Below are 16,625 nucleotides of genomic sequence, written 5' to 3'. Positions count from 1 at the left end.
TCTCGCTCTCATCCCCCTCACGCTCTCTCTCTCTCATCCCCCCCTCTCGCTCTCTCTCTCATCCCCCCTTTCGCTCTCTCTCTCTCATCCCCCCTCTCGCTCTCTCTCTTTCTCACCCCCCTTCTCTCTCTCTCTCATCTCCCCTCACCCTCCCCCTCTCATAAGATCTCAGGGGTTCATTCTGGCTTGTAGTCCTTCAATTTTGGAGGGAGCCACATCCGTTAAGAAAGGAGTGGGGCAAATTTACATAGGAGGGGGGGGGGTGGGTGGGTGTCCAATTTTAGTTTTGCCTAGGGCAGCACAAAACCAAAATACACCACTGGGTATTAGATCCACTTTTAAAAAAGAAAAGTTGCTGACAGGGATGGTATTTATGACAGAAGAGACTCTATCGATCTCTTCTACCATAAAGACTTTCTCTTGCCTGTCAGCATGCGGAGCTCAGCATATATTTACAGTCCTGATCCATCCAGTAGTGATGTGACTCCCAGGCGCATGAATGGGAGTGACCTTCGCAGGCCCAGTCTATTAAGCAGCTAAAGAAACAGAACCTGGAAGGAAGGCCTGGCGAAGATGGAAGCGTTCAGACTTGTTGGATCGGTGACGCCGCATCGCGGGAGGGCTTCTTTAGCAGGTAAGTCTGTCTTAATAGGGCTAATTTGTGGTGCATGGGAAAACCCATTTGGGGGCCCCTAATAAAAATAAAAAAAAATACAATGGAGTTTTCTACTGCTTTAAGAGTGGAGACTTGCACATGTTTTTATCAAATAGGCACTAATGTGGTTTGTGGACTCACATGATTTACATGATTTTTGGTGGTTCGAAGCAAATGTATTCTACTAAGTGGAAATAAGCACATTTTTACACTTTATGTATCATATGAAGACTAAAGCTGTTTATGGACTTATGACTGTGGTGCACTGAATAATATAAATGTTATTTTTTATATATGTATTTGATTTATTTACTTCACAAAGTTTGACTTTTTTTTAACACATTTCTATGATTTGTGGTTGTAGATACTTATTTATTCATTTATTTTTTGCTAAGCACTGTATTTTTGTTATTCATTTGTTACTACTCAACTTGGATATTTACACAGCTACTTTTGGCAAGATCTCTAAAAAGCGAGCACAGAATTTTTATGTGTTTTATAGATTGTTTTATAGATTCCGCAGATGAATCGGGCACAACAGGGCCAGGACAAGGGGTGGGCAGGACGGACAGCTGCCCGGGGCGCAATGGTTTATTGCAGGGATTGGGGGAACCCTGACCCTAACCCTAAGGGAATGGGGGGCACAGTTTGGCACCTTTGCCCTGGGCGCTCGAAGACCTTTTTGCGGCACTGGGGCACAAGCACCGACACTTTTGGTGCTGCACCCAAACAAAATTCTAAAGGGTGTCTTAGACACCCTTTATGAGTTCCTCAGTAAGACTTATGTCAGTCTATTTGTATGTTCTTCCTTTTTTGCTGTGTAAAATTAAAATCTAAGATTGAAAGTTTTTATGCTGAGATTTTATAGCCAGCGCACTTTATCTGTAATATATTTGTGCATGGTTGTATCTTTTAACACAGTTACAACCTGTTATAAATGTAAATGGATCTGGAAGAAATTGATTTCTAAGTCTAAAAATTATTACTTGAAACATACATAACTTGATTAAAAGATACTTTTAGCCAAAACGTTTTTGGGTGGTTTGGCTACAAAATAATATGGTTAAAACCTTTTATTTTTGTGTTGTCTGTGCCCTGTTGGGGAGATTTCTCTTCACTTCCTGTCCCTGAGACACAACAGGAATTGAGAGAAAATCTCTCCAGAGGGAGGGGTATCCAAAAATGGGCAATTGTTACCAGAGCAGGTGTGCTGATCGGAAAAATTCCCATCCCCTCCTGTTGCAGTGACAGCTGTAACATTTTTGGACTTCCCATCAGTTTCAGTCCATGCTGGTCTTCAGGAAAAATAGACATATGCATTGGGGACGCAGACAGCAATAAAAGCCTGTTAGAGGCTATGGGGTTGATTTACTAAAGGCAAACAGACTGTGCACATTGCATAGTGCAGTTGCACTCAGTTTCCCCAGAGCTTAGTAAATGAGCAGAAGCTCTGCTGACTTCTATCACCCAATCATGTTTAAGAAAAAATTCAGTTTTATCAATTTTCCTGCACAGGATTGGGTATTCTTTGCAAAGTGAAGGCTTACCTCCTTTACTAAGCTCTGGAGCAACTGTACTTGCTGAATTTAACTGCACTTTGCAAAGTGCACAGTCTATTTGCCTTAAAGAGGAAGTAAACCCTCCTCTGTAACTTGTACCTATAGGTAAGCCTATATTAAGGCTTACCTATAGGTACTGTAAATATCTCCTAAACATGTACCGTTTAGGAGATATTTACCTTACATGCAGCCAGTGACATCACTGGCGCATGCGCTCTGAAGGAACGGCTGCTGGTGCCGTTCCTTAAGAGTCCCGTGCCGTGACCGTCGGCTCTCGCGCGCGTGCGCGGGAGTGACGTCACACGGCTCCGGCCAATCAGATGGCCGGATGCCGTGATCCCGGAAGACGGGCGACTGGACATGTCGCCCTTCATACAGGTAAGCGGGCGGCACGGCGGGGGCTCGTTCTAAGGTAAGTATTTCATAATGAGCTAGTATGCGATGCATACTAGCTCATTATGTGTTTCTCTTTCAGGTTGCAAAAAAAAAAAAAATGTTACGGGTTTACAACCTCTTTAAGTAAATCAACCGCTGTATCTCTTCCCTACTCTATGCAAAATGATAAATAAAATGTTTTGACTGGTAGAAGACTTTAAAAGGATTTTACACGTCAGAGGATTAGGTAGAAGGAGAAGATTGAATATATCAGCAGAAATGACACATGTAATCAATTAATATCCTTTAATTGCACACTTTCCTTTTTATATGCATCAGCATTTACGTTCTGGTTTTTGGTGCTTTTTAAGTTGCAGAAATTAGAAGCAGAAGATGTTTAATGCTGTTAGATGTCCTGCCAGATCCCTTTGCGTCAGATGGTGCTCATCCTACGTCAAACAGACACGGTAAGTCAGACTGACAGCATTTTTAGAGCCTGATTTCCTAGTCTTGAAAATGATTTCACGTATATTATGATTTCCTCTTTCTAATTATACATATAAAAAATGAAAGTTTTAAAATCTGTATTTATTTATCAGGATCCAAATCCTGGTTTTAAACTTTTTTTTTGTAATAGATATTTTTTATACAGGTTCCTATGGCCAATGCACAAATATACTGGAAGCTACAAGTGTTGTAAAGCCTAACTCCAGGTTTACTATGACTTTAGTTGGCCAAAGCAAAGTTTTCTTTACCAACAGATGTGAGAACTGTATAAATCAGTGTTTCTCAGTCAAGGCACCCTCTACAATTATGGACAGTCTCAAGGCACCCCATTCTAAAATGTAAAAAACAATTCTAATTGTTTTACATAAAACCTCAACATCCACACACACAGGACACCCGATGTTAGAGGTGATTCTTCCAAATCCAATACACTTTTACACACTGGTACTGACTAGTATTCCAATGTTTCTCTTCTCCCTCAGTGTTTCCCCATCACCCAGCTAATGTGATTCCAGCACAGAGTGGGGCAGGAGAAAGTCATTGGTTGTTAGGACGCCGATGGCTACAAGGTCTTAATGGTGCACAATGAAAACCTGTGGCTTTGTGTAACTAAAAGGCAGGCTTCATCCATACGCTGGCTTGTATACAATTTTGCGGCAGTTTTTAGGCATTTTGCCAAGGTACCCCTTAAGAAACTTCAAGGCACCCTGGTTGAAAAAGGCTGGTATAAATTGTATGTAGCATCAGCTTCATACTGTATATTCTGCTGCTTTTCGGCAGTGGAAAAGGGACTTACCCTTTTGTTACCGGAACGTAATGGAGCAGGGCTTAATGCGGCTCAGCCATTCATAGGAAGTCTTGTATTTTTTTTAATGAATATAGGATCTCCCTTTATTGGCTGAGGTGGAAGGTGGGCGGATAACATCAGGATCCCCACCTCAGCCATTTAGAGGAAGCCTTGTATTTAGTCAGACTTCTTGCATTCTGGGCATTTGTCCGTGGGTACATATTGCCATAAAGGGAAGTTCCGCCCAGCCCCATCCAGCCGCAGCAGCTGTCAGCCTCTCATAGAGTTGCTGCTGGTAGCAGGATGGTGCATCTGTGCCCTCAGCCTATGGCTAAATCCTGGAGCCCCATGCATCGGTGCTAAACGTCCAATGTGTATGGGGACTTAAAGGTGCAGGCCCCTGGGCTGTTTTTCTTATCCTTGTCCCAGGAACGAATATGCACTTGCTTGTCCCAGGTTAGTGAGTGATCAAGTAGTAGATGATAGATATAAAAAAAGAAAAAGAAAAAAAAAAGAAAAGTCAGTAACAGCAGCTCCAATTATCATACAGGTTCCCTTTAACCACTTTAATACAGGGCACTTCCCTCCCTTCCTGCCCAGGCCAATTTTCCCCTTTTAGCCCTGTTGCATTTTGAATGACAATTGCGTGGTCATGCAACACTGTACCTACACCAAATTTATGTCATTTTCCCCCCACAAATAGAGCTTTCTTTTGGTATTATTTGATCACCTCTGGGTTTTTTCCTTTTTGCTAAACAAATAAAAAAAGACCGAAAAGTTTGAAAAAAAAAAAAAAGTTTTTTTGTTTATGTTATACAATTTTGTAAATAAATACGTTTTTTCCTGCACTGATGAGCACTGATGAGACTGCACTGACAGGCACTGATGAGGAGGCCCTGATGGGGTGGCACTGATGGGGTGGCACTGATAGGCGGCACTGATATGCGGCACTGATAGGCACTGATATGTGGCACTGATAGGTAGCACAGATATGCAGCATTGGTGGGCACTGATAGGTGGCACTGCTAGGCACTGATAGGTGGCACTGATGGGCACTGATAGGTGGCACTGATGGGCACTAATGGGCACTGATAGGCGGCACTGGTGGGCACTGATGGGCGGCACTGATCGGCACTGACGGGCGGCACTGATGGGCACTAATGGGCACTAATGGGCACTGATAGGCGGCACTGGTGGGCAATAATGGGCACTGGTGGGCGACACTAAAGGATGGCAATGATGGGCACTTGTGGGCAGCACTGACAGGGAGGGCACTGGTGGGCAGCACTGATGGGGAGGGCAATGGGGGGCTCCCTGAGCCCTGATTGCCATCCCTGGTGGCCATAGTGGGCATCCCTGGGGTCATAGTGGGCATCCCTGAGGTCATAGTGAGCATCCCTGGTGGATCTAGTGGCATCCCCCCCCCCCAAAGGTCTGCACTGGTAATCAATGATCTGATTACCAGTGCCGACCCCCCCCCCCCCCTGTCAGGGGAGCCGCCGATCGGCGCTCCTTTACTCGTGCCTGTCAGGCACGAACTAAGGAAAGCCGATCAACGGCTGTTCCTATTTACTATGTGACCAGCCGTGATTGGACACGGCTGATCACATGGTAAAGAGCCTCCGTCAGAGGCTCTTTTCCGAGATTGGAGATGCAGGGTGTCAGACTGACACCTCGCATCACCGATCGCCGCTCTGCGTGCCCCCGGGGGGCGCCCAGAGCTGTGTTATCCTGCCGCCGTCATATGACGTCCGGTCAGGATAACACAACCACATTCCCGCCGTCCTTTTGTAATAGGGCGGGCGGGAAGTGGTTAATTGTGTAAAAAAGTAAATCAGCGCAATTAAATATAAAGTGGTTCCCTTTAATGCACTGAATGTAGTTAATGCACATAGCCCTTATATAATATATATAGATAACCACATGTTTAATATAATATTTTCTGCTTTCTTCTTGCTCATTCAGTTTTTCATTATAACTGAAGTAATGTTAGCTTAGTATCTGCTCATAAAAAAAATAAATATAATTAGCAGTGGAAGTGTTTGTTTTATTTCTATTATGATTGGTTTTAACTCTTTAAAACATTTATTTGATTTGCCTTCTCTAAATATGAGAAGAACTCTTGAGAGAACACCCATTCGCCATTTAATACTCTGTGCTTAGGAATGTCACAGTGTACTTAGCTCTGGGCAGGATCGTATGATGAAATTTCCAGCAGTAAAATAACGTGGCTTGGAAATCTGGTGAAACCGAGCTATTTTCAGAATGAATTCACTGCTCTTTTTTTTTAGATATTTTAAAACATAATTACAGTGTATGTAGGAGTGGCACAAAGTTACAGTATGCAAATGACAACCGTATTTCCCCTTTCTCTGTAAACAGATCAGCCCATGTGTGCCCATTCAAAAGTTAAAAGTTTATTTTTTTAACCTAATATAAAACAACTGTGTATGTCTATAACCTTTCATTTAAGCCAGCCTAACTTGTAATGTAAAAAGCTGCTAGTAGGGATATACTTAGGGTAGACAGTATAGGGCTGATTTACTAAAACTGGAGAGTCCAAAATCTGGTGCAGTTCTGCATAGAAACCAATCAGCTCCCATTTTTTTTGTTATCAAAGCTTAATTGAAAAAGTTGAAGTTAGAAGCTGATTGGCTACCATGCACAGCTGCACCAGATTTTGCACTCTCCAGTTTTAGTAAATCAACCGCTACGTCGGGGATATGATATCAATGTACAAATACTGTACTGGCGACCCTAGCATAAGGAACAAACTATTCAGAGAAAGGGAATACAATAAGACACGTGGCCACTCACTAAAACTAGAGGAAAGGCGGTTTAACCTTAAAATACGTAGGGGGTTCTTCACTGTAAGAGCAGTAAGGATGTGGAATTCTCTTCCACAAGCAGTGGTATCAGCAGGGAGCATCGATAGTTTAAAAAAACTATTAGATGGGCACCTTAAAGACCACAACATAGAGGGGTATGCAATGTACGGTTAACAGCAAACACACACACATCATAGGTTGAACTGGATGGACTGATGTCTTTTTTCAACCTCACTAACTATGTAACTATGTAATTATGTCTCATCTCCAATGAAATCTCTTTCCCTGCCCGACAGTAGATTTTCGCAAATTTTACACTGACAGCTGTACATGCTGGTAGTAAGTGCTGGGTGCTGGGATAAAGTAACTATTGTGCACATGTCCTACCCCACCATTCAAGAAGGTTGAAGACTCCACACCTGGAAGAAGACCAAGAAAAGATGGAAACACTGTTAAGGAGGGGAAACTGGAATGTCCCATCGCTGGACAGGGCACTTTGCAAGGTAAGTGTCTCATAACATGCAAATACACTGTAAGGAAGAAACCAGGTGCCTTGAGCGCCTCAGCAGGTGGGGGTGTAAAAAGGGAAGGAACAGTAACCTAGGGTGACGTAGTCCAGCCTACTGTGCACATGGCAGTTATGTCATCATGGCCCCACTCAAGCCCCATTCAAGAGGTATTAAGACTCTGGACTTGTAAGAAGACCTGAAGAAGATGGAAACACCAGTGACAAAAAGGAACACGGATGTCCCATTACTGGAGGGGGGCACTTTACAAAGTAAGTGTGCCTTAATGTCCAAATAGGCTGTACAGGAGGAATTGCTGCTTTGAGGAGCTCCAGGGAAGCTGGAATTGTTTACTTCCAGAACACAGCTAAATGATCTGGGTTGTGCAGCAAGTCCTGGCAAACAGTCAGATTTAGCTCTTAGTGTGCTTGTACTCGGCTGCTGATATCTGACTTCTAGCTTCTGGTGCTGTCTCTCCATTCTCATTGTGTTAAATAAGCACAGTAAAATTAATAATGGCAAGTAAGAAACATCAAATAAAGTGGGACCCCACTATTTTGGGGTCTTGGATAGAGAAGGTGGCAAAGGTTTAGAATCTTCCCTTTATTTTTAAGCTGTGGAGAATACATTGGTAAAATATGGATGAAGTCCAAAAGTATAATGAACAAACATCAAACCAGGAGAGCCTGGTGTAACCGCAATGCCCAAAAAACTGGGAGAAATTGGATAAAATGTCTCCTTGGTGGTGTTAGTGTGTTTTATTGGTTGAACTGGATGGACTTGTGACTTTTTTCAACCAGACTAAATATGTACTTATATTAGGTAGTGCCTGGCAGTTTTGATTGATTGGAGTAAAGACCCATACACAAGGGGCGAATACAGGCCGACATCGGCCGGTTCAAAAACAGCCGGCCAACATTCGGCCCATGTGTATGGCACCCTGTCTAACAGATGCCGGCCATTGACCCAGCTTCTGTCGGGCGAGCGTGCTGGAAAACCAGCAGCTGACCCGCTCCTAAACAGCGCTCTCAGCCAATGATTAAGAGCGCTGGTCAGAGTGCTCTGGCGGGGGGGGGGGGGCTGACCCCCTGTCAGAACACAACAGCTCAGAAAGGGAGATCCAAAGTTAGTACAGCGGCTCTGACCGGAGCTGACAGTTTTTTTTATTGAAGGGAAAAACACTAATAGTGTGTACCAGGCTTAACTTGAGGGAATTGTAAATTGGGTGAAACTCAAGAGCCACTGTTTTATAGGGATAGAGTAGGGAGATAGACAGGGTGGAATGGGAAAACATGTGTGGCTAGGGGAAGGGTTAGAATGGGGAAAGGGGAATGAGGTGTAAGTGAGGGAGGGTTAAAGAGGGGAAGAAGAAATTAGAAAGAAGGGCAGGATCGGATGATGAAAGAGGAGAGAGAGAAAAAATAGAAGAAGAAGAAATCGTACAGCTACAACTTAAAAAGAGGCAGGGGATTTGTTTCTGTCAGAATTCATCCTGGTGGAGATATAGTCTGCCGGACCTGAAGGTATCTGATAAAATAGAATTCAGTTAAATAAATTCCTCAGATATAATAAATTCGAACTATTCTTGTGTAAATGCAGCCTGCAATCAGTGTTTGCAGGCTTCACTGATAATTATGTTGGTACACTATAATGTTACAGTGTATTTAGACCAGTTTTTATGTGTTTTTATTTATTTAATAAAATATCTAATCTCATAGATAATCCTAATCAGCCTAACTAACTCCTCTTTTACCCAATTTGTTTTGCTGATTGTGTTTTTATTTTGTTTTTACTATGCAAATGCAATTTTTTTTTATTTCCATTTGTTTTTTGTTATTTCTTTTTTAACTTTGGATTTAAAAAAAGCAACCTTTTTTTTTTTTAAAATAACTTTGCAATTTTTTTTTTTTACCAGAATTATAACTTTAGTGTCTTTAGAAGGGCTCATTCAGACGAGTGATTAGCCCTGTCCACCGTGCAGAGCTGCATTTGCAAACACAGTGTCTGCGTTCAAATCTATGCACCTGCTCCTGGCTGCATGTTGCATTTTGACATGCGACTGTGTCTGTGCAGCTGCTGTGTCTGCATCCACTTCTATGGGCTACCTGCATGCAGTACCAAAGTGGATGCAGACGCAGCATAATGTGTCGAGGACGGGGCTCTTCACGCTTCTAAACAAGCCATTAATAGGAATGTTCTGACCTCACATCTGCTGTTTTTAGGGTCCATTGAGCTATATAAGCAGCACTCATAGGGCTCTGAACTGAAAATAGCCCAGGGCTCAAGGTACACCTAATCCACCACTGCTTGTATTCTTCTCTTTGCTGGTGTAGCATCCCTATGGTAACCAACAGCCTGGTCAGCAAGTGCTCCAGCTTCGCTTTCAAGCCACATTCAGTTTAATGCACTTTCAAGCTTATTCAGTACAATTGGCTATAGGGATGTAAACAGGGAACCACCGGAATAATTTCAGTTTGAGCAAGATGTAATTTATGGTTGCTGTAGGTTACTGCATCCTTCTTGCTCTGGGCTGCTTTATTTCCCCTCTTCTTTGCAGCAGAATGCACAAATCCAGGAAGGACTGGTGGCTATGGGAGATTCCAGGGACACGTAGATTCGAGTTAGATGGGATAGTATAATTCCAGGGATGTCCTGGTGCTGTGCTGGCAAGGAGGGGCAGTGGCATTTACAAGGAGGCTGCTGAATCAGGGATAGGTGGGAGTAAGCTTTTTCCAAAGAAACTATACTGTTGGATCTGGGATAGGTAGAGAAGTATTTCCAAAGGCATTGGGTTCAGTTAACAAAGCTTTAAAGTGTTACTAAACCCAGGAGCCTGCATTCACTATATCTGGTCTCCCACAGTACACAGAAAATAGACATGCAATAGTTTTAGTAAATATAAACTGCTAAATACCTTTTCTCATCAGCAGTATATAGCAGTCTTGTGCCTTCTATCAGTGTCTGGCCGAGCACTGGTTAAAGCTTGTAGGAGGAGTTTTCATTCTGCTCTGGCTGTCCTATGAGGCTGCATGACCCCTGACTTTCTGTCTGGACAGTGCTGATTGGCCCTGTGCTAATCACATGCACCCTTCGAAAAAAAAAAAAAAGAAACTCTCTAGCAATATCCACCAAACTGAACATGTACAGAGTGCCTCCAAAGCTATATTCTATAAGCAGATGGATTGGGGGCAGTAAATGAAGGGGAGGACCAGAGAAGACAGGATCAAACAGCCTTTTTACATAATGCAAAGGATTACCCCCTTAGGTTCCACAGTGAGTATAACAAGCATGCTTTACTGCATATACAGACTTTTTCTGTTGTGGGTTTAGTAACACTTTTACACAAGGATTAGAATCTTTTTAACTATGTGACTGGTATTTTCATTTCTCATCGGACTTAGTTTAAAATAACAGCCATATAAGAATTTCTATCCTAGTGTGTAAGCTTTGTGAACTGAACCTGGTATTAGCAATGCCTGGGAGTGGCAGTTCCAGGGTATCTAGTGTTGTAGAATGGGAAGGGGGCTGTTGATTTGTTTGAGCAGTATTGAGTTGTGGATATATTTATATAAATTTCCAGGTACAGTGTGCAGCTGTTTTAGTGATAAGACAGAAAGATAGTTCCAGGGCCACAAATGTGCTGAAAGCAGAGTTCCGGCCTCAGGGGTCAAAGCTAAAAATACCCCCGGGACAGTCAGGGCTAGTACATTCCATAATGGATAGCCTCTGAACTGTCCCAGGTCGCACTTACCTGTAAGAAGAAATACTTACCATGAAAATTTCTTCTCCAGCGCTGCCATCTCAGGTGTGGGCAGATGAAGCCGCAACGTCCCTCTTCGTGTCCTCTTCCGTGACGTCAGAGTCCCACAATGCACTGCACCGGCCCCGCTCGTCACTTCCGGTGCAGTCGTGGCATCCCTGCACAGCTTCTGGGCATACCTCCATTGGCTCCCGCTGCTGTCTATCAAATCCAGTGACACAGGGGCAGGGCAATGGATGCAGCAGCAGGACTCGGGAGCAAGCCCGCACGGATGCCCCCAGGGAAAGCAGCTTTCCTTGGGGGGCACCCGATAAAGAGGAGGGGCCTGGATCACCGGCGGGACACCCCAGAGGAAGAGGATCGGGGCTGCTCTTTGCAAATCTATTGCATAGAGCAGGTAAGTAGTATAGGTTTGTAATTTTTATAGAAAATAAAAAACAAGGGTTTACAACTCCTTTAAAGTGTATGTAAAGTCACATTGTAACATGTATCCCCTCTGGATTATGCTGCCAATAACTACTGTGTGTGTGTGTTTTTTAATGAAAAAGCTAAATACCATTTCTCACATGGCAGCTGTGTGGTCATGTGATCTCCCTCAGCTTTTCTTCCCCTATCTATGGAGAGAAGCGGGAGGGACCGAGATTCGCCTGTGACGTCAGCCGGCCAGCAGAGTGGGATAACGTGACCGCATAGTGGTGGTGTGGGAAAAGATATTTAGTCTTTTCATTTAAAAAAACACACACACACACTGTAGTTATTGGCAGCATAATTCAGAGGGGATACATGTATATATTGCAGCTTAAAAGCGGCAGGAGCGCTCTCACGCTGATAGGCAAGGATGGAGAGGGGAGAGATTCAAAACAGACAGCAGGCTGATGGAGGCACGTAACCTGACCATAGAATCATGGCTCAGCAGCCATGATTACTGTGGTCAGCACAGACAGCAGGACACAGGAACAGGCAGGATCAACCAGGTATATTAAAACATAGGTAGGGACAAATTGCACAGCACAAGCATATATAGAGCATTGCTATAGAGCATGCCTTAAAAAAATAGGATCTTTTTTTTTTTTTTTTTTTAGGGTTACAACCACTTTAATTTCCATACCTCCTCTGTTGTTAAAAAAAAAAGAAGACTAGTGCTCAATAGTTCAAGCTGTAATCTGCACACATGAATCAGTCTCTCCCTTTGTACGGTTCTGTCCAAGCTATGAATCAGAGACAGGGTATCTACAAAGAGAATACGGCTGTGTTCTGTTTTAAAAACCCATCCATATTTTAAAGTACATTCTACAATAATAGCTCAAATTATGTGTTCAATAAGAATAAACTGTACTTATCTTTATTATTATTATTATTATACAGGATTTATATAGCGCCAACATCTTCATACATTCATGCTGCAAATGAAAGGTTAAACTTTCAGATATAAGGGCACATTAAATCAGGAAATGTAAACATGTTGTTTGTGGTGGTGGGGAGGGTAGTAAGTCCACCCTTATGAGATTACTCATAATGACATGGAACAGCTAAAGCAAAATGCCACTTCCCAAGGAGAACCCATTTACTGTGCTGTTATTCTCTGTGGATGCATCCACTGTGCAAACAAACAATAAAACCTAATAGTTCCTCTTCTTGCGTTTCCGTGTTCTGTGCAAACATATTGCTTAACATTCTGCTCATATTTATCCACAGCTTCCTGTTTGAATTAAAGGAAAATGATGACATTTGTCGCCAGGCACTTACATCAGGATCATTTTATCTGTTCCACAATCTTTCACCCCTTGTACGGAAGTCTGACAGTACTTATTATGCACCCGTTTTAAGATGTTCAGGTAAATATTATCTTGTTGTTTCCTAATTGATGCAATATGTAATAATAAATGTAGCTTTCCTTTCTTTCTTCTCCCCTCAATAATATATACATGAAATGTTTAAATATAACCTTTGATCTTACATTACATACCATATTAAGGACCCGGTCAGGGGCGGCCCTTCCATTGAGGGCGCAGGGGTGCCGCCCCCCCCATCCATGCGTCCGGCCCACTAATCTACATGCAGGGCGCCGGACGCATGGGTTCCAATAGGGTTTTTTTTTTTAAGCATGTGATTAGAGCCAGAGGCTCTAATAAGCTTCAGAAAAGGTTGGGCTCGGCGCACAGAGCAGTGCATCCCGAGCCCACCCAGTTGTGTGACAATAGCGAATGAATGTTCGCTATTGTCACACTGACTCTCCTCCCAGCCAGTCAGGAAGAGGGTTGTGAGACCCCTTTTCCTTCCTGATTGGCTGAAAAGAGAAGCAATCTTACTGGCCAGTGGCCAGGAAGAGGCAGAAGACACACGGCGGCTGGAGGAGGACAGAGGCTCAGCCATCCAGCACTCCCCAGCTCCCGACAGGAGGAAGGAGGCGAGGAGGTAAGGAGGCAGAGGCGGGGGGGGGGGGAGTAATGTGTCGCCTGACTGACTGACCCGACAACCCGACCGATCGACCGAGCACCAAGGATGCTATCCATATTAACTGATGCCATTGGTTGTTAGGATGCCAGCAGCTAGAAGGTTGTAATGATGCACAATGAAAACCTGTGGCTTTGTGTATCTAAAAGGCAGGCTTCATCCACATGCCAGCTTGTATACAATTTTTTAGGTAATTTGTAGGCATTTGCCAAGGCACCCCTGAAGAAACTTCAAGGCACCCCAGTGTGCCTGGGCACCCTGGCTGAAAAAGGCTGCTCAAGAGCTCATTGGAGCGCCAGTCTGGGGAGGGGATTAGCACACCTATTTTCAGCTCTCAGCTACGCATCGAAAGCCGGAGGCAGCTGTCAATCAGGCAGCTGGGTGGATCCTTAGACCCCTTTCACACCAGCGGAACGAATGCTGAAAAACGGACAGGCGGACCCGATCGGACCACCTTTTGTTCTCTGTAGGGCAGCGGATGTCAGCAGACGTGTGTCCGCTGACACCTGCCAGCATCCAGTGTATTCTGGAAATGAATGAACCAGTTGCTAGGCTTTAGGTAGATGATTTCCAATGTTACTTCTAGTTCTGTTACTGATGACAACGTTTAGGCCTCATGTACACTGCTGCTGATAAACGGACGTTTAGGAACAGTTGGAGGTTTTTTTTTTAGCAGCCCCTGAACCCTCCTCTGTTATCTTAACTGTCCATGTACACGGAATCGTTTATAGTCATGTAGAGGCAGTTGAGTTTAGTGGCATTTTTTGTAAAGCAAAAAAGTTTGTTCAGAGGGAGGTTTATTGGCATTTGAAACGCCAATGCATGTAACCGCATGCAAATGCATCTAAACATGGTAACTCGTGTTTATAAGCATTCCGTTTATAGGTGTTTTCAATGGGGATACATTTCTGACCATTTTACTATGTAAAAACATTTCTAAACGCAAACGCTGCTAAACGCGTATAAACGCGGCACGTAAACACTGCAAAACTGACCTTTTTAACCATCGGTTACTAGCTGTCAAGTTCCAGAATTCAGGAGAGGTTTTCCAACGTCCCGTGTACATGAAGCCTTACATTTCAGACTACCTCTATACTGTGAATGCATGGAGAGATGTAATACAGATCATTTTAGCATTATCACATGCAGGGCTTTTTTTTTTATCAGAGAATAGGTGCAGGTGCTCCTTCCTTCTGGGTCACCCCTTGTCTCCAACCCCTACCCACCTCTGAGCACTGTCCCTTGGTTCCAACCCCTAACCATCTCCCAGTACCGCCCCTTTTAGAGAATACAGAGCCAAGTATCATTTTGTGGCGCTAAGTAAATTGTATGGAATTTGTTAATGATAACAAGAAAAGCAGTAAAATAGATCACGCCACCTACCCAGAAACAATAGATCGCACCCCACCAGCCCAGCAACAATAGATCCCCATTCACCACATCGAACATAAACCCCGAGAGGATTTGTCCACCGAAAACAAAAGATCTCCCAGCAGCCAGCAACAATAGACCCCTCTCTCTACAGTAGATCCCTCCTAGCAAATGTTGACCCCCCAGCAACAATAGATCCATCACCAGCAACAATAGGGTCCCCCAGCAGGCAGCATCAACAAACCATCTAGCACACTTCAGCACCTCTTGCTATTACATACATTCAGCGCGGGAGGTGCTGGAGGTGTCAGAACTGCGTTCCCGCTGAAAAAACCTGATCAGGTGACATTCTTACTGTATGTACAGCGCAAATGATTGCAAGTTCTTGGGAGTTCCTAGGCCGCTGTCTCTACAGTATATTGGATTAGTAAAACTTCCACCCAATTTAGACCTTTGCCACAGCAGGATCTGCACGCTTTGACAGCTGATGATTGTGAATTAGTAACCTGCTCCAAGCTCAGACCTGTGATCATGAGACCTTTCATTGCTGACTTATTTTGTGGATATAGTAAGTTAAAGTGTAGCTAAAGGCAAACTTGTTTTTCTTCATTTTGAATAGAGTAAAAGGAAGGGTTATAACCCGGCAGTTTTTCTTTGCCATCTTTGTCCCATAGGGGAGATTTCCTTTCATTTTTTGTCCCACAGCCAAGACAGGAAGTGAGAGGAATCCTGGGGTGTCACTGGGATGACCAGAATTAGTGTCCCCATTGGAGGTTTTCCCCTCCATTAGTGTTCTGGTGTCAGAGGGATTTTCTTTTTTAACAGTAAACAGGACAAATCTCCCTAAAAAGACTGACAGGGGTTCTAAACTCTCTCTATTCTATCCAAAACAAAAATAGTGCCTTTAGTTACACTCTGGGAGGAGATATTATCAAGTGCTGTATGGACCACGTTTTCACGTTTTATAATTATTTTATAATATGCTCTTTGGCTTTATAGAATTAATGAAAACCCTCAGCCAGCACGGAAAAGACAAATCCAGCTTAGAGGAGTCAGTTCTGGTTGGTTGCTCAGAATCATGCACTGCGGAATTTGCACTGGATCTAGGTAAGTGGATTTTGTCATTCTTCTTCTAATACATTTTGATGGAAAATGCAGATAAGTTGTAAATGTCAAGTGAGATTATACTATCGGTGTTTCTTCTGCATTGCATTTTCTGTTTTTCACAACTGCTATAAGGCTTCATTCACACTTGTACGACTCCAAAGTCATACGACTGGATGCAACTTTGGCTTGGACCAATGATAATGGACAACCGTTGCACCTGTAACATTCAGTTGCGACTTTCATGTGACTTTTGAGGGTTTACATTGCAGTCTATGACACTCAAGTCACTTGAAAGTCAGGCCAAAGTAGTGCAGGAAGTTTTTAAAGTTGCTTCGACTTTAGGTCGCCCATATTTGAACGGTTGTCATTGAAGTCGTATGACAATTCCCATAAGTGTGAATACAGCCTATGATAACTATTTTTTTTTTTTTTACAGCATAAGCCTATTTTGTAGTTAATACTTCAACAATACAAATGTATGTTTATAAGAATTCCAGCTACATTATTGCTGTGTTACAATAAAGCTGAAATCTGTGACAAAATCTGTCCTTGCCGTGGGCTCCCAATCATACAAAGGTAAATGCTTGTATAGTCTAGGGTTCAAGCGATAAGGTTTTATACTTGCCTAATTCCTGGCTCCAGCAGGCTCCCTTAATCCATGTGGCCTGCCAGCACTGCTGCCTCAAGGCCTCGGCCACATGCACAACTCCTCCACA

General features: G+C 43.4%; 1 protein-coding gene across 1 annotated transcript in view; it reads left to right on the top strand.

The window, feature by feature from the left end:
* The window catches only part of NUDT13 (nudix hydrolase 13), an 83,865-nt gene that overhangs the window by 29,200 nt on the left and 38,040 nt on the right, over positions 1 to 16,625 (top strand). Inside the window, exons 2-4 of the mRNA XM_082269280.1 lie at positions 2,967 to 3,056; positions 12,673 to 12,812; positions 15,802 to 15,909. Of these exons, the coding sequence (XP_082125406.1) occupies positions 2,983 to 3,056; positions 12,673 to 12,812; positions 15,802 to 15,909 (322 nt within the window). The 5' untranslated portion in view covers positions 2,967 to 2,982. The remainder of the gene's footprint in view (positions 1 to 2,966; positions 3,057 to 12,672; positions 12,813 to 15,801; positions 15,910 to 16,625) is intronic.

Source organism: Pelophylax lessonae (genome assembly GCF_965119305.1).
Source record: "Pelophylax lessonae genome assembly, chromosome: 9".
Classification (NCBI taxonomy): domain Eukaryota; kingdom Metazoa; phylum Chordata; class Amphibia; order Anura; family Ranidae; genus Pelophylax; species Pelophylax lessonae.
Note: the sequence above shows the minus strand (reverse complement) of the source record. Positions and strands in the feature narration are given on the sequence as shown.